Consider the following 19090-nt stretch of genomic DNA (forward strand, 5'->3'; position numbering starts at 1 on the left):
AGCTATATTTTTCTAACCCCTGAAAATGCCTTTAATGAAATCATTTTTTGCTTGGCCCACCATATGGCTGTGTGTATGTTGAATTCACCTCAGTAGTCTTATCTACTCCTGTACTTTAAAACATCAAAGGAACCAAACAGCAGGAGGAAGATTTAATTTAAGGACTAAGGGTGGTCACACCAAATAATGAATTGATTTAGATTTCTCTCTTGTTCATTCACTTTGCATTTTATTAATTGACAAAAATAAACTATTAACACTTCTATTTTTGAAAGCATTCGTACTTTGCATCATTTTCTCACACCTGCCTAAAACCTTTGCACACCACTGTACATTTAAGGTATAATGAAATACTCCAAAATGCATTCTTTATTAAAGAAAAATTACATTGTTGTGTGTATGTGTGTGTGTGTGTATGTATGTGTGTGTATATCTATCTATCTATCTATCTATCTATCTATCTATCTATCTATCTATATATATATATAATATATATATATCTGGTTGATATGTATTCATGGTAATACATGCAAGACTATGTTTACAGTTGCATTAGAGTCTCCTTCAAAAATGTCATTAGATTTGACAGGATTAATAGTGATGCATTCAAAACTATGAAAATCTGTTACAAATAATAATAATCTTTATTTATATAGGGCCAACATATTCCGCAGTGCTTACAAGACAGGGGAAATAAAAACAAAACCACGGTTACATGAAGTAATCAAGTGATGGAAACAGTAGGGGTGAGGGGTCCTGCTCCACCGAGCTTACATACTACAAATAGTGGGGTGATACAGAAGGTAAAGGGGCTGGAGATGTGCACGGTATGGCGAGATAGAGAATGAGGGGTGCTATACACATAGACAATAGTCAAATTAGGCCGTATAGTGGCTGAATGGGTATGACTGCAAGTGATGGTTGATTACGACTAGCAGGAATTGCAGCCGGTAGGACAGGGAGCATGTTGTCAGATGGAGTACTGAGGGGTTTGGTTTAGGGGATATGGTATGCCTCCCTGTAGAGGTGCGTTTTTAGAGCATGCCTGAAGTTTAGTGTGTCAGTCATTGCCCGGATAGCCATGTGGAAGCCACGACTCAGGGACTTGCAATATCTGGAAATGCTACAGTTTCTTTCTGCAGAAGAATATTCTTACATTTATTCTTTTAAAGTCAGAATTGAACACCGATTTAAATTAAAAAGTTCTATTTTTTCCTTGACTCCTTTCATTTTGATGTTCTCCGCTCCCTTTCTCTCGTTCCCTTTAACTACCAATGTCTTTGCGAAAACATCCTATTTTGCAGTGAAGTATCCTAATGCATGAAAATCCCAGTTTTCCTTTTTCTGGCCTTTCTTATTCCACAGCAGAACTCATGTACAGTAGACAGCACGGAGTCACTATGGCTCTTGGGATGCCAAGTGCTGTTCTATGTTTGACTAATTTTGCTGCTAGGGGAGAATATCTACAGAAGTCTGATTCAAATGGATTCTGACAGAAGCAACCTCTGCCTGATGTGAGGCATACAGAGGTACACTAGGGTCTCAAAGACTCCGAAGCTGTACAGATTCTTAATATAGCCATGTGAATGAGTCCTTAGCCTCTTTTACTTGCACAAAAGCCTTGTCAGCTGGGAACGTCAATATTCCATCCATTCTTTTTTGTGCTGTTTTGTTTTCTGTAATTCATTGCAATCTATATTGCCCCAGTTGGTGGTCTACTTTGTTTTTAAATAGTGAATTGATAACAAAAAGAAAAATACTGTATATAATAAATAGACATTTAGCTTAATAGAAATAATTTCTTAAGACCTCCTCATATTTCCTCAACTTTGACCTATCTGACCTTTCATTCGGTCGTCATATAGGGTGAGAAAACATGGTGGAGCAAGCTTGCAATTGTAAGTTTGCCATACAATGTTTTTGCTAAATGCAATAATTACAAAGTGCATGACATACTATCAAATACTTCTGATGATTGAAACACATACAAATTCAGAAATATGTCTTCCAGCATGTTCCAAGATCTCCTTGCTACTGATTGGGATGAGGGACCTATTATACTGGTGGTATTGATACTACAAGGTGGTCTAAGAATAGGAAATGAACCATTCACTACATATGAGAAGTGAGACGTCTGTGGAAAGCAAAGTCAAGGCAAGAAGTCCTTTTGGCTCAGTATGACTATTATAGCTATACTCCAAAGGTAACAGTATTTTCTAAAGCAGCAACTCCTTATGAGGATTTCCTGGAGCCTGACCAGGGGCTTCCAGGAGTCAAGCAGCAACAGGACTATTACTTTTGAAGTATGAATGCAAATCCTACTAACTCAAAGATGCTCGCCCTGAGAATTGCTAAAACAGCCAACAAACCACAGCCAAAATATAAAATTCTAAAATGCTTTATCCTCCTCTACACCAACCTTCTTTGAATTATGACAAGAAGTAAGGGTTGCATATGAGTGAAAACATACAAGGGATTCCACCTCGTTAAAAAAGTTGGGAGTCACTGAACTTAATCATGGAAGAAATATTTGTAATTGGTAGTGTTGTGTCCCTTAATATGCCAAAAACACAAGTGAATGAAAAAATGATCACAAAAACACACATTCTTTTTGTTGATGCAGAAAATGTCCTACTTTGGACACAAGTTGGATATTGTAACAAATAGCATCGTTAAGGCAAATAAGTCTTTTTTTTAAATTCTTCCATGAAAACATTTTTAGTGAGAAGAATCATTCTTGTGTACTCCAATGATTTATGAAGCTGGATGGATGTTGTACATAATCCAAATGTGTTGACAAATCATTGTACATCCTAAGGTTCGTCAAATTTGAGAAGATTAATTTGGTAAATCATAGGAGTGAGTCTAGAAAATGGAGAGAAAAAAGAATGAACATTTATATAAGTGTGGATTGAACAAAATGTTTTATATTTCATTTTGTACCTCATCTAAAATTGACGGTAAACAATACTGTGATGGGAGAGTCTGCAATATCTAGTTCGTTGGCCATACACATAGCATGGTGGTCAGCCATCTTCCCTGATCTCCTTGTAAACATGCATTTTTGTATTGGCTGGAACCTCTTATAGCACTTATCTCCCCTTGGAGGTGAACTGAAATCCAACATGCTCGAACCTTGTTTACCCTCAAAGCAGATGTTAGGGGAAATCAGGGTGACCCCATACACACTGAATTGTCAGATAATCCTACCTAAATCATGAGGGCATGGTGAGTTTAATTTATGCTATGTTCAAAGGCCATTAATTGTAGCCAGTGCAATTTACTGGATTCTATTGTAAGTTTATTGTTTGCAGAAGTCAGTTCATAAAAAAATAAATTGGAGTTGCAATCCACTAATTTCTACTCTCTACAGTGTTAAGATACATATTCTCTAAATGGAACTTCCTAGAATTTATATTAGGGTAACATATTATGGGAGGCTGAAAAAAGGCATATATCCATTCAGTTAAGCCTCTTATATATCTTTGTATGTAGCTTTATAACCTTGTATGCACTGTGTAGCCATGCATTAATCTGTATCTGGTGGCTAAACACGTGTGGCTAAAAAATAATGTGGAATATGTTGGCTTTACACATAAAAAATGCTTTATTTTGACTTTAATGTACAATTTACAAAACTATGACCCTTGTGTATCATAACATTTATTTTTCTCCAATTCTGATGTTTTGGAAAACCTAATCAAAAGGTTTATAATTAAAGGGCTTGTCCCACAAAAATATTGTTTGAAGCTTTTAATATTGTTCATATCCAGCCTATAAGTATATATATTTTTTTACACTTATCAGAAAATGTTTCTATCCCCAGATATTCCAGGACCAATTTTAGAATAGCTCCACCTGCTGCTTTATTGTGTGCACCTCAGTAATTGTTCCTAGGTGGTCACACCTACTCAGTCTTGTTTCTCTGCAGTAACACTGTCTAACGCTCTTATTGCTTGCTCAGCATCTGTTCTGATATCAGAGAAGACGCAGCAACTTCAGAAGTAGACGCTCACTTCACCAGGGATCCCTCCACTTACCCAGTGGAGAAGAGAGAGAAGCAAGACTCTTTAGGTGTGACCATCTTGGAAAAATTACTGAGGTGGGCACAGAATAGAAACAGAAGGTGTCGCTGTTCTAACATTAGTCCTGGAATATCTGCATATAGAAACCTTTTTAATACGTGTAAATACAAAACTGCTTTTAATTATGCGCCGGATGTAACTAGAAACAATATTTTGCGGGACAACCTCTTTAAAAACCTGAACCCTGGAAGAAGACTTGGAACTAGAAGGAAACATGTTCTTACCCTGTAATTAGTGAAGGCAGATCCAATATTAACTCCATGGTAATGCTCATATGGAGGCTTAAGAGAGCAAGCATTGGAAAGTTTCTGGCACAAATCTGTTTTTAAAGCCTAATAATAAGAAGGAACAGTTAACATTTTGACCAACAACTGAGTTTGCAGTCTGAAAGCATTCATATTTGTTGCCATAAAACAGCTATAGACTTTTTTTCTTGGACAACGTATTTTTAAGAAGGCAAATCCAAGCTAAGATTTAGTGTTTTGTTCTCTAAACATTACTAATTATTATACAGAAATGTGTGCCAAGAAACACTGTACATACTGCAATAGTCCTTAACTAGCCCGAAGGGTATCTAATAGAGATGAGCGAACGTACTCGGATAAGCACTACTCGTCCGAGAATTGTGCTTTATCCGAGTACCTCTCCGCTCGTCCTGAAAGATTCGGGACGCGCTGCGGAGCGGGGAGCTGCAGGGAGAGCGGGGAGGAACGGAGGGGAGATCTTTCTCTCCTTCTCTCCCGCCCGCTCTGCCCCGCTCCCCGCTGCGACTCACCTGTCAGCAGCGGAGCGCCCCGAATCTTTCAGGACGAGCGGGGAGGTACTCGGATAAAGCACATTACTCGGACAAGTAGTGCTTATCCGAGTACGTTCGCTCATCTCTAGTATCTATTCAAGATTCCTATTGCAGTAATGTTCATGACTGTGACGATGAGGAGTTCTTTTTAATAAAGTGACAAGCTTCAATTATTTGTAGAATAGAAAACATGATATGCATTTGCGTAATTGAATAGGGTTGTTCATGGAAGGTAAAAACCCAACCCAGGGGTCTCAGAATCTCCAATACCATCCTGGTGGCATAAAAGAAAAAAACCCATCTGGCCCAGCACTCAGGCGGGAAAGAAACAAGTGAGTAAGTGTAAGAGAAAGATAATATCCACTTACTTCAATGAGGGGTAGTGTATAAAAACACCATGTACCCTGGTCCCAAAAAACTTGTCAAATACCACCTGAGGCTGGTTTAGATGCAACGATAATCGCTCAAAAGATGTCGCTCAAGCGACTTCTAAGTGATTATCGTTGTGTCATTTACAGCGCAAGATGGTCGCTCAAGATGAGCGATCACCTGGCGCTGCCAGCGGAGGATGCAGAAGACAAGCGGGGTGTCCCTTGCTATGAATCCCTGATAAGACTCATCGTTGTCTTTCAGCATGCTGAAAGACAACGATGAGCGACGGGATACCGAAAACTGCAGTTACACACAACGATTATCGCTCAAAAGACGACTTTTGAGCGAATTTTTAGCAATAATCATTGTGTCTAAATGGGCCTTTACTTAGCCTTTAGTACATACAATGGACTCCAATGGAGAATGCAGCCAAGACTTTATTGTAATCAATAGAGTGGGGGACCATGATTGGCATAGCCACCTTTCTCAAGCAACTGGAGTGTTGGGACATATTTCTTTTTTTATGTCACTATACCATGTTGTGACCAAGACTGATTGGACTTGGGGTGGACTAAAACGTGGTCCACTTTGGGTGTCACTGGGTGGACAGGGTGATGGATCCTATTTGTTTAGATTGTTCAAGGCTTTTAGGGACTTACATTGTGACGGTTTGTCCATTCAGGACATTCCAGTTACACTAGGTAAGTCCTTTTATTGCCTACTGCTCCATTATAGCTCCTCAATGGTGTCAGAGGTTTATCTTTACACTGAATATTTGATTTCCAATTCCATCCCGGTTCCAACACCGAACCATCATCACAGGGGGATGGCTGCTTGGCTGATTTCAATAACTAAGCGAGTTGCTTTTTCTGCATCTGCATCAGCTGCCTTAGTTATTGAAATGGGTCGAACAGCCAGCTCACTGCAATAAAGTCACAGGCAATGAAAGAGATATACCACATGACCTTCGCTTTCATTAATAGTACCAGCACAATAGACGTGTTTTACAGTCACAAGCCTCTTCTTCATTAATGCTGGAGGTATACATACTGTGAGACCATTGTCTGCTGATTCCAAGTCCAAGAAAGCTTGCTGTCAGCCCTACAACACTCCTTGAGATCACCAGCAGTCAAAATCTTCCTTATAGCGGCTACGGCAGGACATCTCAGCTCAAGGAGAGTTGCAGAGCTGGCAATGGGCTTTCCTGAAGTCAGCAGACCATGCCTTACATCTATTGTGCTAGTACTATTATTAAAAGAGTGGTCAGGTTTATATTTCTGACAGTGTTTCTCTCCATATTTAGAAGGTTATGATGCACACCCAAAATATTTTTTTTCTTTTTCATCTTCTTGGTGTGGTGTAGTTCTGGCATGGCAGCACCTTCCAATATTCATTTTCTGCTCACTTTCACCCACAGAATTACCACTTATCTTTGGCCCACACCAAAACCATTTCCTGTGGTGAATTCTGCATCAAGTTCTGCATCAAAATCCGCACCAAATGGTGTGAATTGTGAAGTGGATTTTATGCAGCAGATTTGCTGCGGAATGTCAATGACAGGTACTTCAGAGCAAATTCCGGCCTTGTGAATACAGCCTTGGAGTGATCATGTAAATATTTTGCATTTCTCTACATTTTTCCAAATATGGCCCTTTTTACATTAGTGTTTTGCCTCCTATAAGCCTTTCTGTTTCTCTGTTTTGTTTTTGGAGTAGAAAAATGGAATTAAAACTGAAATACATGTTTCTGTTTTTTTCCCTCCTTGATTTCAACTGGTTTTCAAGAAAAGTGAATACTTTCCGTTTGTTTCAGTTTTTTTACTGAGTGCAACAGAATGCGTAAATGAAGCAGAACGGAAGCATTCAGTTTTTTTTAAAAACTCATTGAAATCAATCAGGAAAAAACGGAAAAGAGATGGAAATGCTTAATAGAGGCAAAATGCTAGTGTGAAAGAGGCTATGTGAGATGAATGCAGTTCAATATACAAAAGATTACTATACATATATTACTTATGAGACACAAAAGGCATCTCTAATACATTACATGAGGAAACTCACCAGGAGTATGACAACAGGTATAGCCAATATCAGCAGGATACACATGACAATAATTGCAACAGCATACCCTGGGAAGGTCCTTTCAGGAGGTGGAAAGCTTGGTGCTGGAGGACTTGTACCTGAAATAATAAAAGTTATTTGACAAGGATCAATTCATCTGCACATGTCAATGTGTGGTGTTCAGCACATTGGACAGCACATAGAAGAGATGTCTGAGTGCTTGGTGATACCAGTTACACCCAAGAACACATGGGCTCATGCCACTCATAGTGTAGAGTCTGTTACAATCCACACTATAGCTTCTGTTTATGACCTAAACCATAAAACGGCATGTTATAAGGACTTCATGAGGGTTCAGTTGAAGATTTCATACTTTGAAGGAAAGAATAGTGCTGCACACAGAGTATTTTTATATTCCTACTGTCAAAAGTGATAAAAAAACTCAACAAAACCCTAGGTAGAAGGACGAATCTAAAATATGAACATCTTGCACACTTGCAACACAGTTGTATTATAGGTTGGACTTGTATCTTCTTTCAGCCTTATCAACTAGGTTACTATATTAATGTTAAAATCAGCAATGCTAAAACCTTAAGACATCCATAAATGTGTCTGTCACTCACTCAGAGACTCAGGATCTAAATCGAGATTCAATCTGTTAAGCACATTTTTGTTGTTCAGTATCATCTGAGTAACTTCAGGATATGATGTAGTTTTCGAAGGAAAAGTTGTTTCTACTACACCAATCACTGATCCCTCTCTGTAAAAGAGAAGAAGGGAGTCATGATAAAAATGCAAGGCTTAACAAGACACAATATATATATTTTTTCAAATGTAGTCTATGGCCTCATGAGGGGGCAGTGGAAAAGCTGTAGAAAGCTGTATCGTTTTTGCCTTTAATCATTGTGCACAGTACATGTCAAGGCAGATGAACCAGGAGGAAGGGTAGGGGTCCAAATATAGCCATTCTGGTGTAACCTAATTGAATAGCTCCTTAAGGACACGGCCTATTTTGGCCCAAAGACTCCAATGATTTTTGGGTGATTTTCAACTAGAGATGAGCGAGCACCAAAATGCTCGGGTGCTCGTTACTCGGGACGAACTTTTCGCGATGCTCGAGGGTTCGTTTCGAGTAACGAACCCCATTGAAGTCAATGGGCGACCCGAGCATTTTTGTATTTCGCTGATGCTCGCTAAGGTTTCCTTGTGTGAAAATCTGGGCAATTCAAGAAAGTGAAGGCAACGACACAGCAACGGATAGGGCAGGCGAGGGGCTACATGTTGGGCTGCATCTCAAGTTCACAGGTCCCACTATTAAGCCACAATAGCGGCAAGAGTGGGGCCCCCCCCTCCCAAAAACTTTTACTTCTGAAAAGCCCTCATTAGCATGGCATACCTTTGCTAAGCACCACACTACCTCCAACAAAGCACAATCACTGCCTGCATGACACTCCACTGCCACTTCTCCTGGGTTACATGCTGCCCAACCGCCCCCCCTCCCCCCCACAGCGCACACCAAAGTGTCCCTGCGCAGCCTTCAGCTGCCCTCATGCCACACCACCCTCATGTCTATTTAGAAGTGCGTCTGCCATGACGAGGAACCGCAGGCACACACTGCAGAGGGTTGGCACGGCTAGGCAGCGACCCTCTTTAAAAGGGGCGGGGCGATAGCCCACAATGCTGTACAGAAGCAATGAGAAATAGAATCCTGTGCCACCGCCATCAGGAGCTGCACACGTGGGCATAGCAATGGGGAACCTATGTGCCACACACTATTCATTCTGTCAAGGTGTCTCTGCATGCCCCAGTCAGACCGGGCTTTTTAATTCATAGACACAGGCAGGTACAACTCCCTATTGTGAAGTCCCTGTCGACCGACAGCATGGGTGGCTCCCTGGAACCCACCGGCGATACACAAAAATATTCCATTGCATTGCCCAACACAGCTGAGGTAGTAATGTCGTGCTTAATGCAGGTGGGCTTCGGCCCACACTGCATGCCCCAGTCAGACTGGGGTTCTTTACAAGTGGACACATGTAGGTTAAACTCCGTGTGCACCTACAGCATGGGTGGCTCCCTGGAACCCACCGGCGATACACAAAAATATCCCATTGCATTGCCCAACACAGCTGAGGTAGTAATGTCGTGCTTAATGCAGGTGGGCTTCGGCCCACACTGCATGCCCCAGTCAGACTGGGGTTCTTTACAAGTGGAAACAGATGCATTTATAATTCCCTGTGGACCCACAGCATGGGTGGGTGCCAGGAAGCCACCGGCAGTACATAGAAATATCCCATTGCATTGCCCAACACAGCTGAGGTAGTAATGTCGTGCTTAATGCAGGTGGGCTTCGGCCCACACTGCATGCCCCAGTCAGACTGGGGTTCTTTACAAGTGGACACATGTAGGTTAAACTCCGTGTGCACCTACAGCATGGGTGGCTCCCTGGAACCCACCGGCGATACACAAAAATATCCCATTGCATTGCCCAACACAGCTGAGGTAGTAATGTCGTGCTTAATGCAGGTGGGCTTCGGCCCACACTGCATGCCCCAGTCAGACTGGGGTTCTTTACAAGTGGAAACAGATGCATTTATAATTCCCTGTGGACCCACAGCATGTGTGGGTGCCAGGAAGCCACCGGCGGTACATAGAAATATCCCATTGCATTGCCCAACACAGCTGAGGTAGTAATGTCGTGCTGAATGCAGGTGGGCTCCGGCCAACACTGCATGCCCCAGTCAGACTGGTAATATGTACCTTAACAGTAACCGCGTTGGTGGTAATGTGGTGGTGACTGCGGACCTAGTAGCGCGGTTTTATTTTGTTGGTTTTCGGAATGTGGCCAGGATTAAGTGGGCCGTGGCGGGGGATGTTTTGGAGGCACTACGTGTCCTCTCCACGTGTCCGTGGTTATATGCACCTTAACAGTAACAGCGTTGGTGGGAAATGGCCTCGCCGCCATCATGTCTTTGGGAAGCCTCTGTTTCCACACCCCAGAGACATACCATTAGCAGCGGTATAGGCAGAGCCCAGAATTAGTAACATTTCAGCCGTAGCATTAGCGACAGGCCCCACTAACATATCACTAGCAGCATTATAGGGGGAGCACAGTCTTAGTTCCATTTCAGTAATAGTAGCAGCCTACACAGGCCCCAGTAACAATTCCGAAGCAGCAGTATAGTGGGAGCGCAGTCTTCGTTCCATTTCAGTAATAGTAGCAGCCTACACAGGCCCCAGTAACAATTCCGAAGCAGCAGTATAGTGGGAGCGCAGTCTTCGTTCCATTTCAGTAATAGTAGCAGCCTACACAGGCCCCAGGAACAATTCCGAAGCAGCAGTATAGGAGGAGCATAGTCTTAGTTCCATTTAAGTCATTGTAGCAGCCTACACAGCCCCCAGGAACAATTCCGAAGCAGCAGTATAGTGGGAGCGCAGTCTTAGTTCCATTTCAGTAGCTGCAGTATAGCCAAGGCCCAAGTTACATTTATGTAGCTAAAGTGTAGGCCAACCCCACACACACTTCTGTACCATGAGTGCAGGCGAAGAACATACAAATTGCTATGATTACACTGTAGGTGAGGGCCCCAAAACATTGGTGTACCAACAGTACTAATGTACCTCAGTAAAAATTGGCCATACCCAACCAAGATGGCAGGTGAAACCCATTAATCGCTTTGGTTAATGTGGCTTAAGTGGTAACTAGGCCTGGAGGCAGCCCAGTTTAACGAAAAATTGGTTCAAGTTAAAGTTCCAACACTTCTAAGAGCATTGAAACGTATAAAAAATTTTTAGAAAAATTATATGAGTGAGCCTTGTGGCCCTAAGAAAAATTGCCCGTTCAGCGTGATTACGTGAGGTTTCAGGAGGAGGAGCAGGAGGAGGAGGAGGAATATTAGACACAGATTGATGAAGCAGAAATGTCCCCGTTTTGGATGGTGAGAGAGAACGTAGCTTCCATCCGCGGGTGCAGCCTACGTATTGCTTACGTATCACTGCTGTCCGCTGGTGGAGAAGAGAAGTCTGGGGAAATCCAGGCTTTGTTCATCTTGATGAGTGTTAGCCTGTCGGCACTGTCGGTTGACAGGCGGGTACGCTTATCTGTGATGATTCCCCCAGCCGCACTAAACACCCTTTCCGACAAGACGCTAGCCGCAGGACAAGCAAGCACCTCCAGGGCATACAGCGCTAGTTCAGGCCACGTGTCCAGCTTCGACACCCAGTAGTTGTAGGTGGCAGAGGCGTCACGGAGGACGGTCGTGCGATCGGCTACGTACTCCCTCACCATCCTTTTACAGTGCTCCCGCCGACTCAGCCGTGACTGGGGAGCGGTGACACAGTCTTGCTGGGGAGCCATAAAGCTGTCCAGGCCCTTAAAGACTGTTGCACTGCCTGGGCTGTACATGCTGCTCGATCTCCGCACCTCCCCTGCTACCTGGCCCTCGGAACTGCGCCTTCTGCCACTAGCGCTGTCGGATGGGAATTTTACCATCAGCTTGTCCGCCAGCTTGTCCTGTGGTATAGCAACACTCTCAAACCCCTTTCCTCTTCGGGAATGAGAGTGGGAAGGTTCTCCTTATAGCGTGGGTCGAGCAGTGTGTACATCCAGTAATCCGTAGTGGCCAGAATGCGTGTAACGCGAGGGTCACGAGAAAGGCATCCTAACATGAAGTCAGCCATGTGTGCCAGGGTACCAGTACGCAACACATGGCTGTCTTCACTAGGAAGATCACTTTCAGGATCCTCCTCCTCCTCCTCAGGCCATACGCGCTGAAATGATGACAGGCAAGCAGCATGGGTACCGTCAGCAGTGGGCCAAGCTGTCTCTTCCCCCTCCTCCTCATCCTCCTCATGCTCCTCCTCCTCCTCCTGAACGCGCTGAGATATAGACAGGAGGGTGCTCTGACTATCCAGCGACATACTGTCTTCCCCCGGCTCTGTTTCCGAGCGCAAAGCGGCTGCCTTTATGGTTTGCAGGGAACTTCTCAAGATGCATAGCAGAGGAATGGTGACGCTAATGATTGCAGCATCGCCGCTCACCACCTGGGTAGACTGCTCAAAGTTTCGAAGGACCTGGCAGATGTCTGCCAACCAGGCCCACTCTTCTGAAAAGAATTGAGGAGGCTGACTCCCACTGCGCCGCCCATGTTGGAGTTGGTATTCCACTATAGCTCTACGCTGCTCATAGAGCCTAGCCAACATGTGGAGCGTAGAGTTCCACCGCGTGGGCACGTCGCACAGCAGTCGGTGCACTGGCAGATTAAACCGATGTTGCAGGGTGCGCAGGGTGGCAGCGTCCGTGTGGGACTTGCGGAAATGTGCGCAGAGCCGGCGCACCTTTACGAGCAGGTCTGACAAGCGTGGGTAGCTTTTCAGAAAGCGCTGAACCACCAAATTAAAGACGTGGGCCAGGCATGGCACGTGCATGAGGCTGCCGAGCTGCAGAGCCGCCACCAGGTTACGGCCGTTGTCACACATGACCATGCCCGGTTGGAGGCTCAGCGGCGCAAGCCAACGGTCGGTCTGCTCTGTCAGACCCTGCAGCAGTTCGTGGGCCGTGTGCCTCCTATCTCCTAAGCTGAGTAGTTTCAGCACGGCCTGCTGACGCTTGCCCACCGCTGTGCTGCCACGCCGCGCGACACCGACTGCTGGCGACGTCCTGCTGCTGCTGACACATCTAGATTGCGAGACAGAGGTTGAGGAGGAGGAGGAGGGTGCTTTAGTGGAGGAAGCATACACCGCCGCAGATACCAGCACCGAGCTGGGGCCCGCAATTCTGGGGGTGGGTAGGACGTGAGCGGTCCCAGGCTCTGACTCTGTCCCAGCCTCCACTAAATTCACCCAATGTGCCGTCAGGGAGATGTAGTGGCCCTGCCCGCCTGTGCTTGTCCACGTGTCCGTAGTTAAGTGGACCTTGCCACTAACCGCATTGGTGAGGGCACGTACAATGTTGCGGGAGACGTGGTCGTGCAGGGCTGGGACGGCACATCGGGAAAAGTAGTGGCGACTGGGAACTGAGTAGCGCGGGGCCGCCGCCGCCATCATAGCTTTGAAAGCCTCCGTTTCCACAACCCTATACGGCAGCATCTCAAGGCTGATAAATTTGGCTATGTGGTCGGTTAACGATTGAGCGTGCGGGTGCGTGGCGGCGTAGTTGCGCTTGCGCTCCAACACTTGCGCTAGCGACGGCTGGACTGTGCGGTGCGAGACATTGGTGGATGGGGCCGAGGACAGCGGAGGTGAGGGTGTGGGTGCAGGCCATGAGACGGTAGTGCCTGTGTCCTGAGTCCTGGGTTGGATCTCAGTGGCAGGTTGGGGCACAGGGGGAGAGGCAGCGGTGCAAACCGGAGGCGGTGAACGGCCCTCGTCCCACCTTGTGGGGTGCTTGGCCATCATATGTCTGCGCATGCTGGTGGTGGTGAGGCTGTTGGTGGTGGCTCCCCGGCTGATCTTGGCGCGACAAAGGTTGCACACCACTGTTCATCGGTCGTCAGGCGTCTCTGTGAAAAACTGCCAGACCTTAGAGCACCTCGGCCTCTGCAAGGTGGCATGGCGCGAGGGTGCGCATTGGGAAACAGTTGGTGGATTATTCGGTCTGGCCCTGCCTCCACCCCTGGCCACTGCACTGCCTCTTGCAACCTGCCCTGCTGCTGCCCTTGCCTGCCCCTCTGAAGACCTGTTCTGATTAGGCGTTGCACACCAGGTGGGGTCAGTCACCTCATCGTCCTGCTGCTCTTCCTCCGAATCCTCTGTGCGCTCCTCCCTCGGACTTACTGCCCTTACTACTACCTCACTGCAAGACAACTGTGTCTCATCGTCATTGTCCTCCTCACCCACTGAAAGGTCTTGAGACAGTTGCCGGAAGTCCCCAGCCTCATCCCCCGGACCCCGGGAACTTTCCAATGGTTGTGCATCAGTGACGATAAACTCATCTGGTGGGAGAGGAACCACTGCTGCCCAATCTGAGCAGGGGCCCGAGAACAGTTCCTGGGAGTCTTCCCGCTCCTGAGCATGTGTCATTGTAGTGGAGTGAGGAGGCTGGGAGGAAGGAGGAGCAGCAGACAGAGGATTCGGATTTGCAGCACTGGACGGCGCAGAACTCTGGGTGGATGATAGCTTGCTCGAAGCACTTTCTGCCATCCACGACAGGACCTGCTCACACTGCTCATTTTCTAATAAAGGTCTCCCGCGTGGACCCATTAATTGGGCGATGAATGTGGGGACGCCAGAAACGTGCCTCTCTCCTAATCGCGCAGCAGTCGGCTGCGACACACCTGGATCAGGAGCTCGGCCTGTGCCCACACCCTCACTTGGGCCTACGCGTCCTCGGCCGCATCCACGTCCTCTCGGCCTACCCCTACCCCTCAGCATGCTGTATTACCAGTGATTTCCCAGGCAGGAAAGAAATTGGCGCAAGCCTGCAGCCAAAATAGAATTTTTTCCCTTGTTTTTCAAAGGACAAGCCACACTGCATGTATTCAATGAATACTACTAAGTTTAATAACTGTGTTGTGGCCCTGCAAATGTGTCAGAGAACTGCAGTGATGCAAAGTTATTCGCTCCAGCAGATCAGGGATTTCCCATGCAGGAAAAAAATTTGCGCAAGCCTGCAGTAAAACGTAGCTGGCTGCGTCTGATTTTTTTTAACGTTCTGCACGCAGCACACACGTACCCAGAGCCCTGAGGACTGTCAGAGGCAGGCGAAATAGAATTTTTTCCCTTGTTTTTCAAAGGACAAGCCACACTGCGTGTATTCAATGAATACTACTAAGTTTAATAACTGTGTTGTGGCCCTGCAAATGTGTCAGAGAACTGCAGTGATGCAAAGTTATTCGCTCCAGCAGATCAGGGATTTCCCATGCAGGAAAGAAATTGGCGCAAGCCTGCAGCCAAAATAGAATTTTTTCCCTTGTTTTTCAAAGGACAAGCCACACTGCGTGTATTCAATGAATACTACTAAGTTTAATAACTGTGTTGTGGCCCTGCAAATGTGTCAGAGAACTGCAGTGATGCAAAGTTATTCGCTCCAGCAGATCAGGGATTTCCCATGCAGGAAAGAAATTGGCGCAAGCCTGCAGCCAAAATAGAATTTTTTCCCTTGTTTTTCAAAGGACAAGCCACACTGCGTGTATTCAATGAATACTACTAAGTTTAATAACTGTGTTGTGGCCCTGCAAATGTGTCAGAGAACTGCAGTGATGCAAAGTTATTCGCTCCAGCAGATCAGGGATTTCCCATGCAAGAAAGAAATTGGCGCAAGCCTGCAGCCAAAATAGAATTTTTTCCCTTGTTTTTCAAAGGACAAGCCACACTGCGTGTATTCAATGAATACTACTAAGTTTAATAACTGTGTTGTGGCCCTGCAAATGTGTCAGAGAACTGCAGTGATGCAAAGTTATTCGCTCCAGCAGATCAGGGATTTCCCATGCAGGAAAAAAATTTGCGCAAGCCTGCAGTAAAACGTAGCTGGCTGCGTCTGATTTTTTTTAACGTTCTGCACGCAGCACACACGTACCCAGAGCCCTGAGGACTGTCAGAGGCAGGCGAAATAGAATTTTTTCCCTTGTTTTTCAAAGGAAAAGCCACACTGCATCTATTCAATGAATAATGTATGTCTTCTGGCCCTGCCTACACAATTCTATCCCTGTAGTATTAATGCCGGGTGCAATGGTCTGCACAGCCGGTTTTGAGAAAAAAAAAAAAAATGCAACACTGCTAACAGCAGCCTGGACAGTACTGCACACGGATAGATGTGGCCCTAGAAAGGACCGTTGGGGTTCTTGAAGCCTACACTCACTGCTAACACTCTCCCTGCCTAACCACCACTTCTGTCCCTATTGCAGGGCGCAATGCTCTGCAGATCCAATTTTGAAAAAAAAAAAAAAAGCCTTTTTGATAAGTGGCTATTCCAACTGTTGTGCTAAGCCCCACCATGGAACCAGCAGGGAGAAGGGAAAGGCGGAGAGGCCCTGGAAGTTCCGGGAACTCAGAGCACTACTAGCGCTGAAGAATAGGCACAATAAAGTGCTAGTAATTGCTGCAGAGAAGGCTCCTGGATGACGATAGCAGTGGCAGAGTGTTAGAGACCAGGTCCAAGGATGTAAAAGCTCAGTTTAATGGTTATGCTGCTTTTAAGTGAAGTATAATAGAGAGAAGCTTGGATAGTCATGTGCATTATACCGGGTAATGAAAGCAGCATAGGGTTACTGTCACTTTAGGAGGATAATAACAAAAGTTATGCTGCAACATTTAAATATACTAACCCTCCTAATGCAGCGTACATTAGCCATGATTGAGTGTGGTCTGCCGCACATGCAAAAGCCCCTCCTCAATAAGATGTCTGATCACGTCATGTGACTTACATGACGTGTGACGACGCGTCATTGGCCAAGATGATGTGTGCTGCATCAGGTACTGCCTCTGTTGTACTCTGCAGAGTGTAGGAGTCAGAGCTGTTACCTGCATGTTTGTGCTGCCTACCTATTAAGCTCGTAGCTGTCATTGCCTCATTGACGCCATTTTGATGAGGTTCCTATAGACTAAAAGTCTGGACACCATTTTTTTTTGGCACGTAGGCATGTTTAGAAGATAATAGATGGCATCTTTCTCAAAGTGATAGTGGGAACACGTAAGATTCATATATTTCTGGCGATGCATTCTTTTTCAAGAGAATGGTTCATTGTATCCTGTATTTAAAGGGACACTGCATGTTGTAAATAATTTTAGGGGTTACCATGTGTATTATAATTAAAGGGGTATTTCAAACTTTTACAAGTGATGATCTTTCCTCTGGGTAGGTCATCACTAGAGATGAGCGAACGTACTCGTCCGAGCTTGATATTCGTGCGAATATTAGGGTGTTCGGGATGCTCGTTACTCTTAACGAGCACCACGCGGTGTTCCGGTTACTTTCAGTTTCCTCTCTGAGACGTTAGCGCGCTTTTCTGGCCAATTGAAAGACAGGGAAGGCATTACAACTTCCCCCTGTGACGTTCAAGCCCTATACCACCCCCCTGCTGTGAGTGGCTGGGGAGATCTGATGTCACCCGAGTATAAAAATCGGCCCCTCCCGCGGCTCGCCACACATGCCTTGTGAGTTAGCTGAGGGAAAGTACTATCGTGCTGGTGCTGCTGTAGGGAGAGCGTTAGGAGTTAGTGTAGGCTTCAAGAACCCCAACGGTCCTTCTCAGGGCCACATCTACCTGTGTGCAGGCTGCTGCTAGCAGTGTTTTTTTTTTTTTTTCTCAAAATCGGCAGTGCAGAGCATTGCACCCGGTATTAGGGACAGAAGTGGTGCATAGGCAGGGAGAGTGTTAGGAGTGAGTGTAGCCTTCAAGAACCTCAACGGTCCTTTCTAGGGCCAAATTTAAGCGTGTGCAGTACTGTGCTGGCTGCTGTTAGCAGTGTTGCATATTTTTTTTTTCTAAAAATCGTCTGTGCAGAGCATTGCACCCTCCATTGATACTACAGGGACAGAATTGTGTAGGCAGGGCCACAACACAGTTATTGTTCATTGAATATACGCAGTGGGTCCTTCCCTTTGCAAAAAAGGAAAAGAAATTATATTTGGCCTGCCTGTGTCAGTCCTAAGGTCTCCGTGTACGTGTGTGCTGCGTGGAGAACGTACAAAAATCAGACGCAACCAGCTACGGTTTACTGCAGGCTTGCGCCATTGTCTTTCCTGACTGGCAAATACCTGCTCTGCCAGAGTTAATAACTCTGCTACACTAAAGTTGTGTGACACTTTTTCAGGGCCACACCACAGTTATTAAACGTATTGTTCATTGAATATCCGCAGTGGGGCCCTCCCTTTGCAAAAAAGCGAATTCAATTAATTATATTTGGCCTGCCTGTGTCAGTCCTAAGGTCTCCGTGTACGTGTGTGCTGCGTGGAGAACGTACAAAAATCAGACGCAACCAGCTACGGTTTACTGCAGGCTTGCGCCATTGTCTTTCCTGACTGGCAAATACCTGCTCTGCCAGAGTTAATAACTCTGCTACACTAAAGTTGTGTGACACTTTTTCAGGGCCACACCACAGTTATTAAACGTATTGTTCATTGAATATCCGCAGTGGGGCCCTCCCTTTGCAAAAAAGCGAATTCAATTAATTATATTTGGCCTGCCTGTGTCAGTCCTAAGGTCTCCGTGTACGTGTGTGCTGCGTGGAGAACATACAAAAATCAGACGCAACCAGCTACGGTTTACTGCAGGCTTGCGCCATTGTCTTTCCTGACTGGCAAATACCTGCTCTGCTAGAGTTAATAACTCTGCTACACTATAGTTGTGTGACACTTTTTGAGGGCCACACCACAGATATTAAACTTCTTGTTCATTGAATATACGCAGTGGGTCCTTCCCTTTGCAAAAAAGGAAAAGAAATTGTATTTGGCCTGCCTGTGTCAGTCCTAAGGTCTCCGTGTACGTGTGTGCTGCATGGAGAACGTACAAAAATCAGACGCAACCAGCTACGGTTTACTGCAGGCTTGCGCCATTGTCTTTCCTGACTGGCAAATACCTGCTCTGCTAGAGTTAATAACTCTGCTACACTATAGTTGTGTGACACTTTTTGAGGGCCACACCACAGATATTAAACTTCTTGTTCATTGAATATACGCAGTGGGTCCTTCCCTTTGCAAAAAAGGAAAAGAAATTGTATTTGGCCTGCCTGTGTCAGTCCTAAGGTCTCCGTGTACGTGTGTGCTGCGTGGAGAACGTACAAAAATCAGACGCAACCAGCTACGGTTTACTGCAGGCTTGCGCCATTGTCTTTCCTGACTG

At 45.6% G+C, this 19090-nt stretch overlaps 1 protein-coding gene across 1 annotated transcript in view; it reads right to left on the reverse strand.

Moving 5' to 3' along the window:
* Window positions 1–621: 621 nt before the first annotated feature.
* The window catches only part of LOC136612240 (uncharacterized), an 81560-nt gene continuing 63091 nt past the window's right edge, over window positions 622–19090 (reverse strand). The window contains exons 17-20 of the mRNA XM_066592453.1: window positions 7934–8070; window positions 7311–7429; window positions 4310–4417; window positions 622–2865 (exon numbers count right to left, since the gene is read on the reverse strand). Coding sequence (XP_066448550.1) covers window positions 2839–2865; window positions 4310–4417; window positions 7311–7429; window positions 7934–8070 — 391 coding nt within the window. The 3' untranslated portion in view covers window positions 622–2838. The remainder of the gene's footprint in view (window positions 2866–4309; window positions 4418–7310; window positions 7430–7933; window positions 8071–19090) is intronic.

This window comes from Eleutherodactylus coqui, chromosome 2 (genome assembly GCF_035609145.1).
Source record: "Eleutherodactylus coqui strain aEleCoq1 chromosome 2, aEleCoq1.hap1, whole genome shotgun sequence".
NCBI lineage: Eukaryota > Metazoa > Chordata > Amphibia > Anura > Eleutherodactylidae > Eleutherodactylus > Eleutherodactylus coqui.